Below are 23,988 nucleotides of genomic sequence, written 5' to 3' on the forward strand. Positions count from 1 at the left end.
TGTGGTTCCTTCCTAGAACTGAGCCTCATCTCTGGCAAGTTCACGCCAATGCACACCGACATGATCTTGATAACCCAGCTCTGAAGAGGGCATCAAGCTACACTAACCCAAATGCCCATCTTTCAGTATCTAGACACCTTTCAATGGGACCTGCTCTCAGCTCTTCACAGATGTTGGCTTACACAGCTTTGAACGTGTAACACAATGTAGTCCCCTTAAGATCAAGGTGGACAGACTGGGGAGCTCTGACAAAGGACATTCAGGCCATATTGTCCGTGCCACGCTCTCTGAGGTGACTCTGGCATGTGCAAGCAGAGAGCTGACTCCCCTCTAGCTTGGTAACCATTTGCTTCTGATATGAAATGAGTGTGCAGAGGAAAATCAAAGGAGAACGAGACACCTTGGTCCCTGCTCCATCTCATGATGCCCCTCCAACTTAATGAACTTGGACCATCAAGACATAGCTGATGGGTGATCCAAAAGTTCCAAGAAGTAGTTAAAAAAGGAGCAGTTTCCTCTCGGGCTGTTTGTGGGAAGACGTTTGTCTCGGGCTGTTTGTGCGAAGACGTTTTTACGATTTGTTTATCTCTGAAAATGTGTGGATTCTTCTCTCTGCTCCTTTCTCAAGATCCCAAGTAACGAGGCGCTTACGTCTTTCTTCCTGGCACGGTGGGGTATAATCTAGTCTCCTGGCGCCCACTCTATGGGCAGCACTGAAGACCTGGCTATGCTGGGCTCCTGTTCTGCTGAGCGTGGCTTCCTTCTCTCTGCTCCCCTTCCTTTAGGACTGTGGGGCTATTGGTCAGAAAGCAGAGCAGACTTTTCTCCCATTGGCTCTAGTTCCTGATACTAAGCTATCCCTGCTAGTGAAGCTGGGGGCCAGTCTCCCTCCCTGTATGTGTGCAACGAGAGGAGAGGCATGCTGGCAGGGCACAGATGTCTGTGAACATGGGCGAGGCTCACAGGGTCCATGCCTCTCCACAGCCACAGATGAAGGAGGATGACAGGACATGTGACCGACACACTCATCCCTGAGCCCAGGTCTGGCTAGGAAGTCGCCTGGGAATCTGTTGGCTGAGCCCTGTGAGTCAGGCACTTTTTTTTCCCCACAAGAAGTTAAAGTAAACTAACTTTAAAAACATTTTTACTTCATTTTGAGATTCTCTCATGGACAAACCATGCCTTCTCTCTCTCTCTCTCTCTCTCTCTCTCTCTCTCTCTCTCTCTCTCTCTCTCTGTTGGGATCACCACCTATTCTATAGCTTAGGCTGGCCTTGAACTCACAGCAACCCTCCCTGCCTTATACGCCCAAGTGCTGGGATGACAAGCATGAACCACACCCTGCCTTGTAACTTTCTTTTTTTTTTTTTTTTGACTCCGTTATGCACAGCGACTATGAAGAATCTGGGCAGCTGCAGAGGCCACTTTGGGTTTTGTTCTATTCTGGTACTTGCCGGGCCATTTTATATCCAGATTGCCCCATGTGGCAAATGAACTCTCAAGACCCGCTCTTTGCAGACCATCTGTGAACCATGCTCTCTCTTTCCGACTGTTACCAAGGCTCAGTTTTAGCAAAGTAGATTGAGTTCCGGAGCCCTGCCTATAGGAACCTCCAGGAAGGAAACTCTTTGTCCATTGTTTGTTGGGAATCCAGCAGGAGAAAGGGTGCCCTGAACCTCCCCCTCCCCCGTGTGATGCCATAAACAAAGGGAAGCCGGCTCCTTTCAAAGCTTTAAGTTATAAATGCACTGCTTGGAACACACACAATGTTCAACCTTCTCATCTTCCCAAACACTTACAGGAATTCCATCTGCACCGGGGAATCCAGAGACGCCTCTCGCTCCCTGTAAAGAATCAGAACAATTAACAAAAAGAGAAAGGCCCAGTGCCCACCCACAGCAGAGGACCCCAGCCAGGACCCCAGTGCCACCCACTGCAGAGGATCCCAGCCAGGACCCCAGTGCCACCCACTGCAGAGGACCCCAGCCAGGACCCCAGTGCCACCCACTGCAGAGGACCCCAGTGCCCACCCACAGCAGAGGACCCCAGTGCTCACCTACAGCAGAGGACCCCAGTGCCCACCCACAGCAGAGGACCCCAGTGCTCACCCACAGCAGAGGACCCCAGTGCCACCCACAGCAGAGGACCCCAGCCAGGATCCGTACCACATCTCCTTTTGGTCCAGTTGGTCCAGGAGCTCCCCGTTCACCCTTGTCTCCTTTGCGGCCCTGTAGTCCTGGGAATCCTTGCAACCCTGGGGGCCCATTGTACCCCTGGGGGCCCACTTCCCCTGGCTGACCCTGTGGGAACAACACATGTTCAGGATCACAGAGGAAGACAGGCACACATTCTCAATCAGTCACTTTTCAAATGGCAGCACTTCCTAGTCTCCACAATCCAACATCCTCAGGAATGTTATGTAAATGACCATCTTCTACCAGGGCCACTACAGAGGGATTGCTGCTGGCTAGGGAAAGACATCAGAGAGCTTAAGGGTAAGCAGCTTCAGCACAAAAATGAGAGCGCGGGACAGGGGAGGTTGGTGGTGATTGACCAAACTTTACAACAACCAAATGTTACAATGTTACAATGTTGCAGTAGACAGTATCAGCTTGCTTGACTTCCACAAGTCTCTTCCGAATAGAATGTTACCAGTGATTTCCCTCATAGAATGTGTACAGGGGCTACACAAAACATAGCATATCCACCCAATGGAATATCACTTGCTCTTAAACAGAAAGTACGGACATATGCTCCCACGGGGATGAGCTCCGAGGACATATGCTTATGAAATAGTCAGTAATAAGAAGCTATCAGAGGGCCTCACCTATAGGATGTTCCTGGAGCGGTTAAGACCTGTCTGTTGTCATGTTTCTAAGCCCTGTGCTGCCTTGGAGCTAGAGGGAGGCTTATATCTTTGTTTCTGATTTTTTTCCTCCACTGCCCACATGTAGTCTTTCCTGAGTGTTGAGGGGGTCATCTTCAGGGTCTCATAGTATTTTTGAGAGAGGACAAGTGTCATGGGGTGGGGGTGAGATATAGGGTGGATGCCACGGAGGTACCCAGGGGCAGGAAGACCTTATTCAAAGACGTTTGTATTCCTCCTCTACTGGTTCTTGTAGGAGCCACACGTCTGTGGGTAGAAGATCCCCACTCACTGAAGACAGAGACTGAGGGGGAGATTCAGAGACCCACCCCAGAGCTCAGGCACCCTACCTCCTCAACCCAAGGAGAGTCTGCAGAGGTCTCTGCGTTCCTTCTGAGTCAGTGCCTGAGTGATAGATACGGGGCTCCCCTTGTTGATCCTTCATGCAGTTCTAGCACCTTCCAGCCATTGCCACACTAGCAAATGTCCAGCCAGGGTGGGACAGGCTGAGCATGGTGAGTAGTGGTAGAGTGTATGCTTCTTAGCCTGGCTGGAGACCATGACAAACTCGAGGCTGGTCCCACCATGCAGTTTCCCACGAGGATGTGGGGTGGACACAGGGCCACTCAGCTCACTCGGTCTCTGTAACTCTGTGGTTTGGTTGCTGCTTGTGTGTTTGGGAAAATAACTTTGGCTCTGGCTTTTATGGGCGACTTCTTTCTGGTCACATTTATCTTGTTTGAGTTTGTGGCACTGCTAGAATCTCACTTTCCTGGGATTTGCCATATGGGGGCCACCTCTTGCCAGTGTTTACCCTGACCACTCCAGGAGAATGGGACACTCCTCACAGTGTCATCTTTACTGTTTACAGCCCGCAAGTCTGTCAGTGGGGATAGTCACTCTATAGCTACCACAGGACCTGCACATGAGACTGTCTTCATTTCTCATGTTTAAACCCTAGGGGCGGGAGCACCACAGACTACCCGTGAGTTCATTTTCCTCCACTGTCAGCAGACCTTAGACCTTCTTGGATGGGGCCTCTAAGTTGGGGGTGAACTCTAGTCTTGTCTCCTCTGGAGCTTCCTGGCATCTCTTCTCCTTGCACAACCCAGTGTGTTCCCGGAACTCACAGGTTTGCACAATCCTCACCTTTATCTAGATCCAAGATAGTCCCCCATGGCCTCAGAGGGAAATCCAGACCCAGCAAGCAGTCCCTCCCTATTCTTCTTCCTCAGCCCCTGGCAACCACCCATTGGTCTGAGTCTCTTTGGTTCCTCTCTTCTATAAATTGGCAGAAATGAAATCACATGATGTATGCGGCCTTTGCAGTCTGGCTTCTTTCACTCAGTGTACTGCTTTGAGGGGTCTCGTTTACACTGTGGCACAGAGGTGAATGTTCATGGCTGAATATTATTCCACTCTATGGACATACCTCAGCCTGTCCTTTCATCTGCTAGTGCGGGTATTTGAGTGGCTCTATCTTTTGGTTATTTGTTTACACGGATGTATGTGTGTGCCTGGGCATGTGTGCCATAGTCACACATCTGTCGGTCAGAAGACTTAGTGGGGTTAGTTCTCCCCTTCTACCTCAACATGGGTCCTGGGGCATTGAACTCAGGTCTCCTGTTTGCATTTCAAGCACCTTCTTTTGCTGAGCCACCCCCCTGGCCCACTTGCATAATGTTGAACAGTCTTGCTGTCAGCCTGAGTTCCTCCTGTAGGTTTTCGGTGTCTAACCCCAGGACTCAGTGGCTCTCACGACAATTACACGATTGAGTTTCTGACCAAACTGTTTTCCTCAGCGGCTGTACCAGTTCACAACCCTACCAGAAATGCTTCAATCCTGCCTCGCACTGACTAACGCTTATTCTCTTCATTTCTTCTTCAGCTCTAGTCCAGCTTGTCAGTCATGAGCAGTTTCTCCTGAGCGGTGATGGGGCTGGAACATTCTACAGCACCCAGGCTGTTTCTCCTGGGTGGAGGAAGGGCATCTGGGGAGAATGTGGGTTGGCCCCTGACCTCTGGGGCCTGAGCTTCTGTTGCTAGGCTGAACCCTGCCTTGTGGGACAACTGGGCACTTGCACGCAGCCTCGGTGTGCTCTAGGGAGGTATGTTTGGATCCACAGGCAGGCAGGCAGGCTGGGGCTTTTCCCAGGATGTCCTGCTCCTGCAGGGAAGTGCTCTGTGGAGGAGCAGCTGCACACACAGGTGATGAGGGCTTCCCTTTGTGCTAATCACCCATTGCCGTCCTCTGGGGCTACTTGTTTCTGTCCCTTCCTTTCCTTGTGTAAAGGTTAAAAATAAAGCCGTCCCAAGAGAAGGTGTCCACTCCACATGCCTTCACATCGACCCCCAATCTCCCAAATCAACAAAGCTCCTCAAATTCCTGCTCTGCCATGATAATCTCCTCCCTCCTACCCTCCTCTCCCCATCCATACTGCAGGGACACAGAATGTGTGTTACAAACCTGCGGACACTTTTCAAAGGACCTATAAGATTGTGTGTGTACCCTCCACCTCCGTCCCTTTCTGTCCACAGGGGTGGACATTGTAGGGAGTGGGACACCTCCAGGAGGTGGCCTGTCAGAGGCATAGAAGCAGCAATCCTGTTGTCCCCAAGGTTGTGGCGTGAGGAGAAGTGCTAAGCACCAGTCAGGAGGACTCATAGCTGGGCTCAGAAAAGCCCCACGTTGAGGGCTGCCTGTCTGCCTCCTGGATGACCTAGTTCCACCCTGTGTCTCTGTGTGAGGTCATTGCAACCTCACGCCGAATTCACTAGAAGTACAATGTCCCAGGAAGGGCTCTGCAACCCTGGATCTGCATTCCACACAATTCCTAGAGGTTCTTGTGTGCATTGCCGTTGTTGAATTGTGGGCCGCATGACCTACAGTCCACTCCCCTCCACGCAGCGCTTAAGGGAGAAGATGGTTATCTTTTAAATAAGAAGCAACTCTGTAGGACTAAGTTCCAGCTCAGAGAAAGGTCTGGCTCATTGAGTCAAGCAGAGCCAAAAACCAAAAAAAAAAAAAAAAAAAAAAAAACAAAAAAACAAAAAAACAACCCCCCCCCAAAAAAAACCAAAACCCATTGTCAGCTAAACATTAACTTTAATTAAACTTCCCAATAAGACAGAATAAATGGGACAGGCATTTGTCCACTTGACATCCCATCCTTCTTCCCTTTCTGGAGTCACGACTGGTGTGTACCTGGTCACAAGTCACTTTCGGTGGACGGCAAGGCCAACTCAAAGCCACCGTTATTAAGTTCTATGGTTAAGTAAGAGATGCACTTAGAATCCCAGGCGTCTGAGAACGCTCCTGAGTTTGGAAAAGTTTACATCTGGAAACGGGGGCTGCAGAGCCACCATGCGACTGGACGTTTTGGACAAAGGCCAGAGAAGCCCAAACGCCCACCCCCAAGGACAGAACCAGCCCCTGTGCACACCAGGATGTTCAATCTGGCTGCAGCCTTTCCGGGTGGAGCAGAATAGAACCCCTGTGACGCAAAGCCCAAGGATGAATGGTAGGAAATCCCCTTTCCTTCCTAAACGGCTCTTCCTGTCTCACCTTTCATGGGCACCAGCCACAGACCCTGCTACTCTCCCCGGCCCCTTGCAGACTCTCCCTTCCTCTGAGGGCAGTAGACCATGACTCTTGGCGATCCTGGGGAATTCCTTGGTCCTAGCAAATTTCTGCAAGCTGATGGCACACATTGGAAAAGACACGAGATGTCCGTGAAGGCAGAAAGGGCTCCTTCAGGATCCAGGGAACTTATTCTATGCCCCAGGATTTAGAATGGTCTTCTGTTCATGAGGACATGCTATGTTGCCTGCAGGGGAAACTAAAGAGTACCAACCTAACAGTATGTGGCATAAGGAACTTAGAGCTACTTTCCAAAATTATTTAACAGATTGTCGTTAAAGAGCCAATAACATCTGTCTTGGTGAGGTGGCTCAGCTGGTAGAGGTGCTTGCTTTCTTTTCTTTTTTTTTTCTTTTTTTCTTTTTTTCAGAGCTGGGGACCGAACCCAGGGCCTCATGCTCGCTAGGCAAGCGCTCTACCGCTGAGCTAAATCCCCAACCCCGCTTGCTTTCAAGATGGATGACCTGACGTGACGGGAGAGACCTGACTCCCAAAAGTTGTCCTCTGACCTCCATACACATACACAAACGCCATGGCACAGTGAGCCCCTCCCCAACAAATAAGTAAGTAAGTAAATAAATAAATAAAATCCACACAGGATGAAGCAAACATTTCCAGCATCTCCCACTCAGGGACATCCACTTGGAGTGAATCAGACTCAAAGGAGAGAGAGAGAGAAATAAAGACAAACTCGAACCGACCCACCATGACCACCTGCAAAGTGGGTAGAAGAAAACAGTGTGATGTGAGACTTCGTTGGAATTGTCAAAGATTTCTTAGATACACACACACATGCACACACGCACACACACACACAAATCACAAAAAATAAGTAGTAGAGAAGATTAAAAGTTTTACTCTTTCAAATGTTGAAAATAAAAAGGCTCTAAACCAGCCAAGTCCAGCCGGAACTAGATGAGGGGTTCCCTGGCAGGCTCCTATTAAACCTCCCACTGACGCTCTGCACTTTCGGCCTACAGTGGTAGCCTGGTGGCTGCATCTTACTTAAACTTCTCCCCTAAGCAGATCTCAGCATCTGACTCTCACCTCTCGCGCCACAAACCATCTGTACTGCCTTTATCTGGCTCCGTCTCACTCACCAGTCTCCCATTTCATCCCCAGATCAATGTTTGGAACATTTTCCTTCTGTTTTTGTGTTTTTTGAGGCTCGAACCCAGAGTCCAGCACGTGCGAGGTAAGAGCTTCGCCACCGAGCTAGTTCCTCAGCCTGAACCCCTTTGAAGACACTATAGTCGTCTGAGGTGCAACTGAGGGGGTGCTGCCCTTTAGAAATGCTTGCCACCCTCACTGCCCCGCCCCCACTCAGTTCTGTAGCCCCTTGAGCCATTTAGGAAAACAGCAGTCTTGTCTTAGCCCTACACCGGCCCCCGGGGAACTACTGATTGTTGGCTCCACAGAGAGAGGGCTTGGCTTATCTGTCTACACAGCAAAGGGAATGCTGCCCAGGACCTCATGATGAAGTCATCACGGAGACCACCCAGACTCATGGAAGGAGGCCTGTGTGTGAGACCCCGCTTAGCATCTGATTAGATAATGAAATATTGTGGGCAGCCGAGGCGCGGGTGAGGCAGGCTCTGGAATGCCGGGTGCTACTCCTCCAGAAGGCTCAGGCCTCAGGCCGGCAGTGTCTGAACCTGGTTGCTTGAAGCATGACTGAGCTGAGCGCCCTTAGCAATGGGAAGGGCCCGAGTGGAACCATTATGGTTACGGGGGTGGGGGGTGTCAATAGTTGGAGAGAATAACGGGTATGTGCCGACACAAGTCTGCAAAAGTCTAAAAAGGAAATAATTTTAATGTTTACTGAGTATCTCAGTTTTGAAAATTTGAAATGGAATCAACATTCCTGCTGGGGGCCGGGAACAGGGCCAGGGAGTGATAGTGCAGTTCCAGTAGTCAACACCAGGTGGCAGCCATTCTCAGTCTCCAGGCGGGTTAGGAAACCTGCCCTCTGACTTGAAGGCTTTGAATCTCTCCAGGGTCACATGACTCAGCTCTAGGGGGACAGAGGGCAAGTCCCTCATTTGTTAACCTCCCTTGGGGATAATCCCGAGGAAAACTGTGATTGCCTAATTCCAGTTATTCCACGGGGCTAACGCACTCCACTTCCCTTAGGCAGAGTAATTAAGTCAGTAACTCATAATCCTTCTGTCTCGTTAAAGGAAAACATGCCAAGTATTGAGCCTGGGAGCCTGCTCCCATGCCTATCCTGGTGGCACATGCAACAGTGGCTTCAAGTGACATTAGATTGAATTCCTCCCCAGGACTGAGTCAGGACATATCTGACAGGCCTGGATCTTTGCTTAGAGCCATTTCCACCTCTGTTAACACATTAGGTTTTAATTCCTGTGAAACTCAGGACACATATTAACCCTGTGCTCATTCTCTGGGGGAAATGGAGGTGGGGGTGGGGTGCGGTCAACCAGCCTTGCACATTCTGGGAGAGCAAGTTCACAAGGGAGACAGCCACATGGCTCTGGAAATCCACGGGCAGCCTGGGCCATGCTCACTGCAGAGAGGAACTTAGGTGTGAAACCAGGCAAGGCTGGACAGCTGTGTCTCCCACTCTCCCACACAGCTTGTGGGAAGAAGAACAGATCGGAGCAAAGTCAGGCTGGCAGCAATGTGGCTTGGGGACAAGATAAAAGGGTATAAAAGTGAATTCTAGCTGAGGTGGAGAGGCTAGGAGATGGGCCACAGAAGGTGGCCTGGGTGGAAAGGGTCCATGGGAGGCTAAGGCAGTGGTGATGATTGCTCAAGCTACTTGACCACCACGGCCTATCTGAGAAGTCAGGGAGGGGAACGTAGCGGTCTTTGAATGGCTGGAACTCCATGCTTGGAGATGGAGCAGTCACCATAAGGCACATAAATGTCACTTGGAAAGAAAATCTTGAGAATACCTCGTACCAAGAGATCTCACCTCACCAGGGAGGCATTGACTCCAACCCTAAAGGGCCTAAGGTCGTGGCTGCTGCTGGAACAGTTCTGGCATTCTCTGTCCTTCTTTTCTCACACCCATGTGGCCTCTGAAGGACTTTGTTTATTTGATTTGTTTTTATTTTTTTTTTTCAGACAGGGTTTCTAGCTCAGACTGGCCTCAAACTTGTTAAGAATAAGCTAAGCTAAGGTAATAAGCTAATAAGGTAAAAATAAGCTAATAAGGTAAGCTAAGAATGACCTTGGGTTTCTGATCCTCCAGCATCTGCCCCCCACCCCCTGGGATTATAAGTGTGAGCCCCCACGCTTAGTTTATGCAGTAATGGGACCCCCAAACAGGGCCTTGTGTACGCTAGGCAAACTATCAACTGAGACACAGTCCCAGTCCCACCCCCTTGCTGGAGACGAAGCCCACATCCTTGTATATGTTAAGCAAGTACTTTGCCACTGGGCTACACTCCAGCCTTAACACCTCACATCTGATTCTGGGAAGGTCAAAGGCAGACAGTCCACATCAGGTCACGCGTCATACACAGCCTTTCTTCCTCGCACCCTTAGAAGGATCTGGTCCTTGTGGGGAGACCCAAGATAAGACCTGCTGGTCCTTGAGGTGGTACCCTCCCCTCCCCCACCCCCTACAGAACCACTCTATGACACTGTCGCAGCTCTCAGGCTAAGCTTGTCTTCTGGAAATTGAATAAGTGGCTGAGCTCACAGCCAACTGGGGTCTTGTAAGTGACTCCCCCGTGTCTGTGCACTTCTTCACTCTGATTCTCATCTAGGACGACCCTTCCAACATTACTGAGCACATATCCCGAATGAAAACAGAACACAGGAGACCAGCCTTTCATCTAAGTCCGTGGGAAGCTAAGGCATGGCTCAGTTATGCAGACAGGAGATCCGAGACCCAGTGACATCCTTCTGTGATCCAGAGAATGACTCAGGAGGCAGGTCCTCAGGATGCATGACAACCCGTCCCCCCCTCTTCCTTGGAGACAGCGTTTTTTTTTTTTTTTTTTTTTGTGTAGCTCACGCTGGCCTCAAGCTCGCCCTCTAGCAATGGATGACTGAACTTCTGATTCTGATCTTCCTGCCACCACAGTAGGAACTGGGGGTTGGACTGGGGCTCTGAATGCTAGGAGAGCACTTCACTGACTGAGCCACCCCTACACCCTTTTTCTTTCAAAAGACTTTATTTACTTTTATTTTATATGTATGAGTGTTTTACCTGCCTGCATGTATGTCCGTGTACCATGCGTATGCAGCGCCCAAGGAGACCCCCAGAGGCTCGTGAACCCCTCAGAATTGGAGTTATGGACAGTTGTGAGCAGCCACATGGGTTCTGGGAATGGAAGAATCCAGGTCCCCCCGCAAGAGTAGCTAGTGTTCTAAACTGCTGAGCCATCTCCAGCTCCCCACCAATCTTTTCCTTCTTTTAAAAAAAGATTTATTTATTTATTATATACGAGTGCACTGTCACTGTCCTCAGACACACCAGAAGAGGGCATTGGATCCCATTACAGATGGCTGTGAGCCACCATGGGGTGGCTGGGATTTGAACTCAGGTCCTCTGGAAGAGCGGTGAGTGCTCTTAACCACTGAGCCATCTCTCCAGCTCCTGATCCTTTCATTTAATGACATTTAAACTCTTTATTATTTTATTACTTGGTGTGCATGGGTGTTTCGCCTCTACGTGTGTCTGTGTACCACTTCAGGGGCGGTGCTCCTGAAACCAAAGGAGAATGTCCAATCCCCTGGAACTGGAGTTACTACATGGTTGAGCTCGGCCTTAAATGGATTGAAGAAAAAAAAAAAACCAAACAGATAGTAAATTTCTTCAACAAATGGCAGCAGACGCTGAGCACAGCTCATCCTCCTGAGATTCGTCCTGCTCTTAAGTGTGACAAAAGGTCCATAACTTCCCAGGTGAGCAAGATGGGACCCACCTGATTTCCTTAGTGAACAGCCAGGGAGAAGGTGCACGGTGGACCCCTAAGTAGGATTCTCATCACAGATGTTGGTTTTCTTTGGCATTTGGGATAGTCCTCACAATGACCTAAGCCTCTTAAGGAGACTATTTCTACGAGAGCGTGATATGTGTGTGTGCCTGTCCTAGCTCCATGTCCTTGGGGTTCCCTGCTGTGTCTTGACTTGCTGTGCGATGGGGCAGGAGCTTGTCTGCATGAGAAAAGCCATTCATACCTAGGCAGCCCCAACCCGATTCTTAAGGCTAGTCGGTCCAGCGAGGTCAGCTTGGCTAGGTTGGCATGCTGGGGACACTGGCCATGCCCATGGGAAAGCCAAGAGGGCAGAGGTGTGGAGAGCAGTGGAGGGACAACCTGTGGCTCCCCTGACGTCTCATGGCCAGCTGTGACTGCGGGTCCCCGCTCTGTGGAGCTCATAGGCACCTCATTTAGACATGACCCTGAAGCCACTTCCTCTGTCTCATCTGTAACTCAGTCAGGGAGAGCTGACTCTGGTGGTTCACTGGACCAAACTCTCCTATCAAGGAGGCACACCTCTTCAAGCTGAGGGCTCTCACCCTGCTCCTCCCAAGGACAGCTTCCTCCTTAAACGGGCTTTTCTCCTGGGTGCTGGCTCAGGGCCACCAGAGGTAACTCTGAAGTTAGCCAAACTCAGTTCTTGTCAGAAGCCCTGGAAGGACACCTCACCCACTCTCCATGTTCCTCCTCTCTCCTGGATTCTGCCCAAGCATCCGCAGATCCCTAACCACAGAATGTCTAAATTCCCCCCGGCACCATGTCCTCCAATAACCCTTTTCTTCTCCCAAGACAATCCCTGGAGTCCAATTCTGGACAAGTAGAGACACTGCTAGTGTTGGGCTTAAATCCAAGGACCCATCATGGTTCACTGTAGCTGCTGTCCTGTGCTTCTCCAGTCAGTCCTTCTCTCTTGCCCTCTCCTCTGGGTCGCACCACCTCCTACTACAGTCCTAGTAATAACGTGTTTGCTAGTTTATGCATCTCCTGGCCCTGGCAGCTCCCTGGTGTCCCCCTTGTTACCTTCGCGTAGTCGCTCTAGAGTCAAGGGGACTCCTGTGTCATGCTTAACCTGTGCCACCCCTCTGGCCACTACAGAGCCCATGGTGCTCCTTGAGTGTTTTGGTGGTTTCTGACAATGCCCTGATATTGTGAACACTTCCTTTTCCCTGGAAAGGCCGCTCCTTGCTTCTTCTCTGAGTGGACATTGGGATAAGCCCTCTTTGATCTGCACCTAGTTTCTTAGCTGCTCCATACACTTCCCTATGAGATCCCTTCTGTGCCTGTTTTGCATCCTGAAGGTCCAGTGCAGAGCTCGGCCACAGGATGCTTGGGGGTGGAGCTGGTGTGGTTGCAAAGGCAGCTTGGCTGGATATTTGACGTGAATCCTGTCTATTGTTACCCATCTGGATGCTCTGTTAGCTGTCTGCAGTGCCCAGGAAGCGTCCCCTTATAACTGCTTCATCCCCACCCCCAGCATGACTACTGAGGTGTGCTTCCAGGACACCAGAGGCCTTCTGCAGGATTACTCTAAGAGCTTTCCTTCCCTGACATACATACAGAAGAATCCACCAGCCTCCCAGAGGCTAGGCAAGCACAGAAGACCAGTCTTCATTCATGTAGCAAGCAAGACAACCAACCAAGCAGCCGCTGCTCATAAAGGGAGTCGGGAGAAATGTCTATGCAACTCCCATTCATCCTCCGTTGTATGGTGGTCCATCTCTGTCATCCAGTCAATCTCTGCCACACATCCATCATCTCTCTTCATCATCGATCCACGTGCCCACTTATCTAAGTACACATGTGCACACACACAGAGACACAGACACACACACGTGCACACTCACAGGTGGACCATTACATGTGTCCTACATTTAGAAGTGAGTACACATGTGCACACTACACACACACACACGCACACATGCACACACTCACATGCACACGTGCACACTCACAGGTAGACTGTTACATTTAGAAGTATATATATACACACACACACACGTGCACACACACAGCGATACATACACACGCACACACACACATGCACACGTGCACACTCACAGGTGGACTGTTAAATGTGTCCTACATTTTTAAGTAAGTATACACACACACGTGCACACACACACACGTGCACACACACACACGTGCACACACACAGAGATACATACACATGCACACACACGTGCACACTCACAGGTGGACTGTTACATGTGTTAAATTTTTAGTAAGCATACACACACACACACACACACACACGTGCACACACACACACACACACGGGTGGACCGTTACATGTGTCTTACACTTAGGAGGTGTAAAGTTATCTAAGCACGAGAGAAAGCATAACGTAGGCAGGCATTCCAGTAAAAGTGGACTTTGGGCCGGTGAGATGGTGACACGGCTTGTGACAAGCAAGCCTGATGACAGAGTTCAGCCTCTGGAACTCATTTAAGCATGGAAGGAGAAAACTTACTCCACAGAGTCGTCTGTGACTTCCATGAGCATGCATGCTGTGGCACACCCCTGCCCATCCCCAGCCCCTCCAACTCTCTGCCATCTTGTACATTCGCAGGAATAAGTTTAAGAGGTTGACTGTCAGTGGTGCCCGAGGGAAAGTGACTGACTTATTTGTAAATCACAAATAACCCACATTTAAGTCTCTCATTAAGGTACAGTTATCACAGAAACCCATTCCCAGTTGTACACACTCTCTTTAGAAAGCAACTGGGTGGCCTGGGTCTTGCCCAGATCTGGGAGAGGTGTCTAGACAGACTGGTTTCTAACTATGACGCCTTGGCTGCTGGTGCATTCTTAGCCTGTAACCTCTTTAAGACCAGGTGGTATGCCAATCTTGAAGTACAGCTCCAACTCCATTCACTCCTTCCTCTGTGAATGCTGGGGGCCACACTTGGCCATGGTGTCCTATAAAGGTATCTAGGGGAGCTTCCTGGTGTGCTCAGGCCTCTTCAACCCACTATCTGGTCTACCCTGGGGAGTTATGGCTCATGTAGTCATAGAATTTACTAGCCTTTCAGTTTGGCAACAATTCCCACGATCCAAACATTATTATTTTTTTTTCATGCAAAACAGTAGCACTGCTCTGGATCTGACATGCCAGGCAAGAATCTGGGAGGCGGAACTGTGACCACTGTGGGCTGGCTGGAGTCTTCCCAGCTCAGCGATTAACCACAGGACCATCTCTTGCTGTGAAGAGCCCTGGCTGTCGCTGGCTGTTTGTCAATGTACCTTCCCACCAAGCAACAGACAATGGACAGTGCCCTGTGGACACTGGCAGTTCCCTTCAGTGTAAGAACCACAAGCCCTTTCCTTTTAAAAGACCCCAGTGAGCTGGGCATGGTGGCACATGGACCTGATGGACCTCTCCTATTGGATCTCTCTTTGCTTTCAGGTAGGAATTCCTCCCTGGTCTCTTTAAAGATTTATTTATTTATTATATATAAGTGCCCTGCAGCTGTCTTCAGACACACCAGAAGAGGGCATCAGATCCCATTACAGATGGTTGTGAGCCATCATGTGGTTGCTGGGATTTGAACTCAGGACCTCTGGAAGAGCAGTCAGTGCTCTTAACCATTGAGCCATCTCTCCAGCCCTCCCTGATCTCTTTAAATGCTACTGTCCCTCAGACCTCAGCCCAGGTCCTCTGGCTACATACTCTGCCATTTGACTTTCTATCAGATGACGTCACCTGACCCAGAAGTGATAGGGTAAAAGGCCAACAGAAGCTATCAGAAGGTGCAGAGGTTACAGGTGGACCCCCATAAACGGGTTACTTCCTGATAAAAGAAGGAGAGGACACAGGAGCTAGGCACTGCCTGAGAAGTCGCAACTCCTCCCTCAACACTGAATCTGTGGTGTTTGCACAGGCTGTCTTGCCTGCATGTGTGTGAGTACTGTGTGTGTCCATGCAGGCCAGAGAAGGGCACTGGATTCTCTGGAGCTGGAGTGTGGAGAAGGGTGTGGGTCTGGGAACCTAGGCCAACCACTAAGTGTTGCTAACTGCATCTCTCCAACGTCTGAGCTATGGCCTCAAGTTCTCTAGTCTGGGTGTTTTGGTCTTGTGGCCACATAGACATAGATTTAGTCACAGAGGTAGGGTTTTCAAGGCCCTGGAGAGCAGTGCTTCTCAACCTTTCAAATGCTGCATCCCTTTAACACAGCCCCTCCTGCCGTTGCTACTTCATAACTGTAACTTTGCTACTGTATGAATCATAATGTGCATATCTGATAACGCAGGATACCTGCGATTGGCCTCCACAAAGGGATCGGGAGTAACAGGTTGGGAACCTCTGCACTGGATCAATAATATTTCAGAATATAAGTAGTGCTGAGCAAAACCATCCAGAGCCATCGGTAAGGACTGCTGTACTGAGAGGATCTTCTAAAGTAAAGAAGAACTTTAGAGAAGCTTAACAAAAGCGCTTCATTCCCACAGGCAGGCGAACATACAGCAAAACCCTACTGTCCACAAGTACCTCAGAACAGGCTCCACAGAACGAACCCCTCTGTGGAGAGCCTGTGGCACACACGGTGCTCTGTGCTGCTCTATTATAGTCTTATTCATTTTGAAATACGTGGATCAGACCATCGTGGACTGGCGTGGCTCCCCCGAGCGGTCAGTGCTGGCACCATGGCATCAACACACGAAACGGAGATGGAGTAAAGGGTGAACGGAACGACTGGATGGAAGCGCTGGCCATAAAGCCAAAGTCTGTTGAAGCCAACTTCATGGTTAGGAAAGAGCTGGAAACGTGTGGGCGTGTGCTCAAGGCCTGAGGAAAATTCCGGAAGTTCAGCAGATGTTTTTTGTTAGGAGGCGTTGGAAGCCCCAAGGGCTGTATCTCCTTCTTGGGAAACAAGACGATTTAAGAAATGTATTTCCCTCTTAAGTAGTTTTCGGCTAAACTCACAAAATGCAAAGCTCGGCTGGCATGGCGACCTCCAGACCCTTCCCAGGGAGCTCAGTGCACTGCCTTTGAAAACCTGTGGCAGACAGACACCCCACCTGCTGTGCTCTCTTATTTGAGGATCTCTCTCAGCTGTAAACAGTTCCTCCAGGACTGGCAGCGGTGAACCCTTCCAAGCCTTTGGAAGCAACATCAGAGTCACAATGGCTTTTCTTGGTCTAGAGTGTTCCTACATAAGCGTTAATAAATGGGGACTTACATTCAAGAAATCACAGGTCAGGCTAGTGACCTTGTTATCAGGTGACTTCCTACTCTGGAGACAATCCGGAACTCGTATTCACAAACAAGAACTTTTCGCATGAGGTGGGGCATTTTGACTGATACAGGGTACCTTACAATCTCTCTGGAAGGACAAAGGTCTCTCCTGGCCAGGGGATTAGTGAATTAATGTTTAGAAAGCATCTAGGAGGGCTGGAGAGATGGCTCAGTGGTTAAGAGAACTGACTGCTCTTCCAGAAGGTCCTGAGTTCAAATCCCAGCAACCACACGGTGGCTCACAACCATCTGTAATGAGGTCTGATGCCCTCTTCTGGTGTGTCTGAAGGCAGCTACAGTGTACTTAAATAATAAATAAATAAGTCTTTTTTTTTTTTAAAGAAAACATCTAGAATTTCACTTAAATATTGAGCCTGCTGGAGAACTTTCTTCCATGTAAAGATTGGTGCATGGAGGATTCAGAGTTTATAAACAACATGTACTTTGGGAGGAACTGGAGATGAGAGCTCCTCACTGGTCAGTGACTGATGAACTTGCACAGACATCCTACCCAAAACCTTGTTAAAGTCTAGAACTCCAGCTGGCTGGTGCCCTGGAGATCTAATCAGAATGCTCCACAGGGTTACTGGATATGTTGCTAACATGGACCATAGTCAAGGACATAAGATTCTCTTAGCCCTGGAGACATTACTCAAGCCACTGAGAATTTTAATGGCATGAGCCACAGAGGAACTACTAAAATGACCAGGCTACGGACACCAGAGTGAGCCCCACGCAGACCCTGCCAGTATCCAGGCAGTTTCCCTCCAAGAGGAGCAGGTGGCTTATAGCTTTCCTGCCAGGAAAGATGATGGGGTGCAAACATGACCAGATTAAACTGCATTAGGTCAGTTGCGTGGGAATTTACACGTTAAACAGTTTCATGGCAAATCTCCCAAAACGTACCCAATTTCTGAAAAGTTCCATTTTTTTTTTCATGTCTTTCTTAAAATTGGACGGTGTCGCCCAGGGGACATTACACGCCTTGGAGGAGGGAGGATTTCACAAGACTAGGCTCATCCCAGGTCTTTTTGGTCATTTGTGGGAAAACAACCAGTGGGGGAGTTCTGATTTGTAGAACTAAGGTCTAGGGTGAACCAAGCTTGGGGGCTAACTTAAACACCGAATAGGGTGAACCACAGTGCCTGGTCCTCATGTCTCCAAATCGGATGGCGTCAGTGTCTTTAGCCAGGTCTGAGGTTGTCCTATGACAAGTAACTCAAGTAGGTTTAAAAAAAAAACATACATTGTAGCCCAGGATGGCCTGGAACTGCTATGTAGCCAAGGATGACCCAACTCCTGAGAGGTAGGAGTGCTCTAAACACGTGGGTTAATCTAATTTTGCATCTGGGACTCAGGAGTCGTTGACCAGGGGAACTTTGACGGATCCTCAGTGCCCCTCATTCTTGTTTCTTAGCTTCCCTTTACAACTGTTCCCAGAATGCCAGGCGCCAGGCCGCTGCACCACCGTGCACGTGCTCTTAAAATTTCCTGCCAATTTAAAAAAAAAATCTTACAACTAAAATTTGGCAGGAGTTAGCAATTGACTTTTTTTTAAAAATAAATTCTTTCAACGAGGGGGGTATTTATTTCATGTAACTAAGGAAGAAAATAGTTTTGTAGGAATGTGACCCCAAGAAGGATGCTATTAAGAAACTATCCCATGCTAACTTGGTTGATGGCTTCCAACTTCTACCCTCTCTGGGCCAGCTATGTCGGCTGCACAGTCGATGGCGAACTCCTCCTTTCCATTGCTAAGCAATGGTGACTCCAAGCACCTCTCTCCTTTACGGATGCTATTTGAATTGGCAATGTGTTTCCCCACAGTAAACCCAGTCTCTCCCTCACAGCAGTCATGTAAGATGGCCAGGGGAATGAATCTCCAAGAAGGGACCAGGAAGAGGGAAACAGAGGGAAAAGAAGAGAAATCTGCTGCTGATTCAAGATTCTTTGTGTTCTAAAAACAACATCAAAGCCTCTGACTGGCTGGCTGTCCTGTCTGTCCTGTCTTAGTGATCTGGCGGCTGTCAGGCTTCCCAGGGTGGATGCTCTTCTCTTAGGTAGGATACAACTGCTCTTAAGCTGATAGCCTCTCTTCCCAACTCGTCAGAGAGCTGTGAAAGCTTCATTTTAGCGATCTCTCGCTGAACTCAAAGTCATGAAAGAAATTAAATTTGTGACTGTGAAAACACAGGCTGGAGGAATCTCATGCCCTCTGTCCTCCCACAGCCTCCAAATCCAGGATGGGTCTCACCCCAGCCCACTCCCTCCCTTCTCCACAAAGAACCAGTTATGCCCCAGAAAGCCAGCTCTTCCTCTCTCCCCTCACCTGAATCCCTCTGCTACATTTCGCTAAGCGGCAGTCCAAGTCTGGGCCAATACTTCTGGCTTCCAGTTTTGATTTACTCCCCAAATGTCTTGTCTGCCTTGCCAAGATTGTGAAGTATGTCACCTACACTGTTCTTAAAAAGTAAGAAAGAGCGTAAGGCTTCACCAATGGAAACTATGTATTCCTGCAGTCACTAAGTGGAAAGGAGAAAGAGAAACTTCTCTCTCTCTCTCTCTCTCTCTCTCTCTCTCTCTCTCTCTCTCTCTCTCTCTCCCTCTCTCTCTCCCCTTTCCCCCCACCCCCTCACTGAGCAAGCCCCACAAACAAAGAACCGGTCCCTGAGGACCCATTTGAATGAATGACAAATCTGGAACACAGAGGCACAGGGCTAGCTTAGGACACTGCGGGGGTGGTTTTTTGGTTCCGGGTCAGCACAGGCCACCTCTCTGTGGACCTGCCTGGCAGAGCACTGCTGGGAGCAGCATCCAAGACTCCTGTGACGCATCTCTGAGTGACTATCCTGGGAGCTTTATCTCCAGACAGACAACTGTGGGGGTGGACAGACAGGCGGCTCGGGGAACTTTTCCAAAAGCCCTCCGACTGTCCTGTGCTGCTAGCAGGGCTCCCTGCACACTTGGCAGACTTGCTCCAGCTGGAGCGGTCTTATGCCCAAGGATGGTAAGACTGTGGATAACTTGCATTAGTCATGTTGGTCAGCCTGCGGCTTGGAGAATTCAGGGGCTTGGCCTGAACTGCAGAGTCAAACCACAGGACATTCATACATTCGTGAGGCCGCTTTCCTGAAATCTGCCTGTGCAGGTTACAGATCTGTCCTTACCAAATGGCAAATGAGAGCCTGATGCCACTGTGCTGAGGATGTCATCTGCTGAGGACCGCCTGCCCCGCTCTCTTTGCGAGAAGTGGGGTGGAAGGGGAAGCTCCTATCACAACCTTGAATGGGTTTCTGATGGAATCCAATTGTGGGACATTCAGGACTTTACCTTCTGGGATTAATTGGCGGAATTTAGGGAAGGCATGGGAAGGGTTGAGCTCAGCTGGTACAGCGAGCGCCTCAAGTGCATGAAGTTCTGGGTTTGATCCCAGAGTTGAGGGCAGTGGTACACTCCTGTGAAAAGCATAAGGATGTATGTATGTATGTATGTATGTATGTATGTATGTATGTATGTAAATTAAAAATTTATGTAAAATGTAAAGATGTATGTAAATTAAAATTGAAAAGGGGGTGGAGGACTGTGATAGCCCCCTAAGGCAAAGGGCAGCTCTCTCTGCTTGGCCAGATTTTATCATGCCTGGGGCTCCTACCTCAGAGGAAGGGCAAGCCCCCAAATGAGTAGTTTGGGAGAAGCAGGGTGTGGGAGGAGCTGAAGGGTTTTCATCTCTAACCTGTGGTCTTCTAGACCATCTTGACCCTCTGACAGCAGGAGTAGAGTATCTTCCCAACCTCTAGGCTAGCTAGAGGATGGTGTCATAGCCTCATGGGACTGCAGACTGACGAAGGGGCAGAGGGTGAGGAGAGAGAGGCAGAGCCCCACAGACTGATGAGGCTCCCAAATGGTGGCATGTCCCTGGCTCGAAGCTCAAGAGTGTTTAATCAAGCAACCCCATGAAGCCTGGCAGTCTCCCATCATAGCCGAAGGAGAAGCAACTTGTCCCTACACAGAGGAAACTGGGTCTGCGGGGCTCCCTGAAGCTGTTCTGAGCCACTGTAGGGAGGAGAATGCTGGCCACACCTGACATCCCCTTAGCCACTGACTTTAGATCTCACTTTCTAGGAGACATGTGCTGGCCCTGTGGAGGGAACCAGGGCTTTCTGGCAAAGTGAGCTTGCAGGGCTCTCCAGCTCCCAGCTCATCGCTTACCCGCGCATTTCTAACAGGCTGCGGTGACTCCCCATGAGCCTTTAAACTTCATGGTTCCATTTTGACTGGCGTTTGAATGAGCTTTTAATTGACAACCAAATCCACATGAGAGAGTGGCAGCACCGGAGAGAAGGTGGGTGGCGGCTGGCCAGCAGGCCTGTGTGGCCATGAGCCACGGATGGGCCTAGGCTTCTGTGTTGGATGTTTTAGTGGGATCTCATCCTTCCTCAGTGATAGCTGGTGATGCCTCAGCCACAGGGAAGTTACCTCCTGATCGTGCTAAGGCCTGGTGGGAAGCAGGCAGCAACAGGAAGCTGGATATCGGCTAACAACTGGACGGGGGGCTGGGACGCCTCAGATTGCTCTATGGCTGGGGGTGTAGAGTCTGTGTTTATGTACAGGGGCATATGTTTAGTGTACAGGAAGCCCTGTGTCTACTCTTAAGCACAGAGAAGCCAGGAACTTCTAGTTCCTTGGAACCTTTGTCTCAACAGCCTGGTGACCAAAGAGAGGGGCACAATGTCTCCTTAGCGTATCTTCCTTCAGGAAGTTCCTGCCCTGGTGTTCATATTCCTGCATGCTTAGCTTCCTGGTGCTTTTGGTGCCGTCAGGGACCAGTTGGACATCAGCGCCTTCATGGAACCAGCTCTGGAGAGGAGCAGCCAACAGCAGCCCATGGTCAGGCAAGAGCACAGTCTTTTCTTTAGAATGGGAGCTTCCTCTGACCTGTCTCAAATGGCAGCAGAAAATACAAATGAATCCTGAGGACCCAAAACCTAATACTAAAAACCTCACTCCCTCACGACTCCAATATGCTTCAATAGCATAGCCGTTTCGTCCTACACAGGCTCACATCCTACGGTATGAGCTCACAGAGAAGTCATCCTGACGTCGTAGCTTCGACCCTGCAGCGTCCACCGTCGTTTCTTATCCCTAGGCAGGGGAGCAGCTCGCTTCATATTCTGAATTCATTTCCCGCTTTGGTCAGCTTCAAAGCGCGCTTACCAGAAAACTGCGAAGACTCAGATTTGCCTCACAACAGAAAGCCTCCAGCAACTTCGACCATTTTGTCTCCGGCCTTTCCTGAGTGTGGATGGCTCTAGGCAATCTCCTCCATCCTCAGAAAGGTTATCCAGGGCAACGTCCCCGCAGGGAACAACAGCAGCCCCCGGTTCCTTACTCATTCAGCTGATGTCCGGTATCTGATGGTAGGCTTCCTTCTCTATCCTAATCTATGCGTTCCAGTAAATCTTTCCCTTGTAATTCTCCTCACAGCCAGGTCAGAGACCAACATGGTCACCTGCTACGACCTCTTCCTGGACTTATGGATAAACCTCAGGGTCTGTATTTCAGTTTCTGGGGATGAAAATCGTCCTCCACATCTTTATGCAAAGTCTAATTGTCAGTTAAAGGAGGAAGAGGATATGGGGGGCTCCCACAGAACAGCAAATGCTTCCAGGGCAGGAAATGTCTGATAATTATTCCTGCCACAATTAGATAAGGGGTGGGAAGGAGAGAGAGGAAGTGGAGGGGATTCTCAGGCATCCCTTGAGGAAACAGGAACGAGACTGGCCTCTCGCTAATATGGGCTTCTTTCTACTGGGGAAGGGGCGGCATCTGCGGGTGGAAAATTCCCAGGGATTGTTAAGAGCAAGTCAAGCAGAACTAGCTGGGGAGCATCCTGCAGACTCACAGCTCTGGCTGTGCCCACTTTCCCTCCACTCCACCCCAATTCACCCCTTTCCTTCTGTATTCTTGACAGCAGCGGTTCTCAACCCTCCCAAAGCTGCCGCCCTCTAATGTGGTTCCTATATAGTGGTGACCCCCCAACCATAACGATTGTAGTTTTGCTACTGCTATGAATCATAATGTAAATTTTTTGGAGATAAAGGCTTGCCACAGGTTGAGGAGTGTTGCTACAAAGGGTAACTGGCCTGGCTGGCTCACTTCTCTTTCCCTCTTCAGATGAACAGCCTGTAGCCGCCAGCTTCCAGCGACATTCTTTGAACTCCCTGTAAGTCTTTGGACTATGCCTCAAGCCCCACATGGGGGCTCCTGACCACAATTATTGGTTTGTTTGTTTTCTTGTGGATTTTTTTTCCCCCTCGCTGATCAATTCGGGCTGTCAGGATTTCAACTCCTTCTTTTAGAATCTTAAGTCTGAAGTTTGTCATCTGCACCATTTATCGTTGAAAATCTTAAGTCACTGTGAGAAGAAACGGGATGTATGTATCAGACAGACAGACAGACAGACACAGAGAGAGAGGAGAGAAAGAGAGAAAAGAGAGAAGAAAAGAGAGAGGAGAGAGGAGAGAAGAAAGAGGAGAGAGGAGAGAGAGAGAGAGAGAGAGAGAGAGAGAGAGAGAGAGAGAGAGAGAGAGATCCAGAACAGAAGTCTACAAACTGCTCAAGTTTTATAGGCATCTAAGGAGAACTAAGATAATCAAATATCTAATGAGGTTAAGATATCATGTTTAAGAGGTTGGTTTTGTTTGTTTGTTTGTTTGTTTGTTTGTTTTTTGTGATCTGGAGAGACCCATTCATTAGTGCTCACAGGTTGTGTAGACTGAGGAGTGAGGCGGCCCCCCTGGGATGGATGGAACTCTCTGGAGGAGCCATGGCCATCAGTTGTGTCCACTATCACACACCGGGTAGCACCGATTCCTTCGTTGCTCCCCAATCCCGCTGACCACTTGTTAGTAAGGGACTGGCTACAGGGCAAGGTTTAACTTTGCATCCTTCCCTGCTCAGGAGCTTACAAAAGGCCACTGGGATGGGTCATAGTAGACCCACTATTAAAGAAAGATCTGCCAGGCCCTGGGTCTGAGCCTTTCTATTCCATTTCTCCTTCAAAAGTCATCCCTGAGGACTGGATGAACAATGCGAGAATGTGTTATAAGTTCTCCAGGAATTTTTGTTTTTGTTTTTTTAAAAAAAGATTTAAAAAAAGACTGTCGCTGTCTTCAGACACACCAGAAGAGGGCATCAGATCTCATTACAGATGGTTGTGAGCCACCATGTGGTTGTTGGGAATTGAACTCAGGACCTCTGGAAGAGCAATCAGTGCTCTTAACCGCT

The 23,988-nt window shown here is 49.5% G+C and overlaps 1 protein-coding gene across 1 annotated transcript in view; it reads right to left on the bottom strand.

Annotated features, from left to right (window-relative positions):
* Col4a2 (collagen type IV alpha 2 chain) overlaps nt 1-23,988 on the bottom strand; it is a 135,853-nt gene that overhangs the window by 50,283 nt on the left and 61,582 nt on the right. Inside the window, exons 5-6 of the mRNA NM_001427256.1 lie at nt 2,166-2,300; nt 1,800-1,844 (exon numbers count right to left, since the gene is read on the bottom strand). Of these exons, the coding sequence (NP_001414185.1) occupies nt 1,800-1,844; nt 2,166-2,300 (180 nt within the window). The remainder of the gene's footprint in view (nt 1-1,799; nt 1,845-2,165; nt 2,301-23,988) is intronic.

This window comes from Rattus norvegicus, chromosome 16 (assembly GCF_021556685.1).
Source record: "Rattus norvegicus strain SHRSP/BbbUtx chromosome 16, alternate assembly SHRSP_T2T, whole genome shotgun sequence".
Taxonomy (NCBI): Eukaryota; Metazoa; Chordata; class Mammalia; order Rodentia; family Muridae; genus Rattus; species Rattus norvegicus.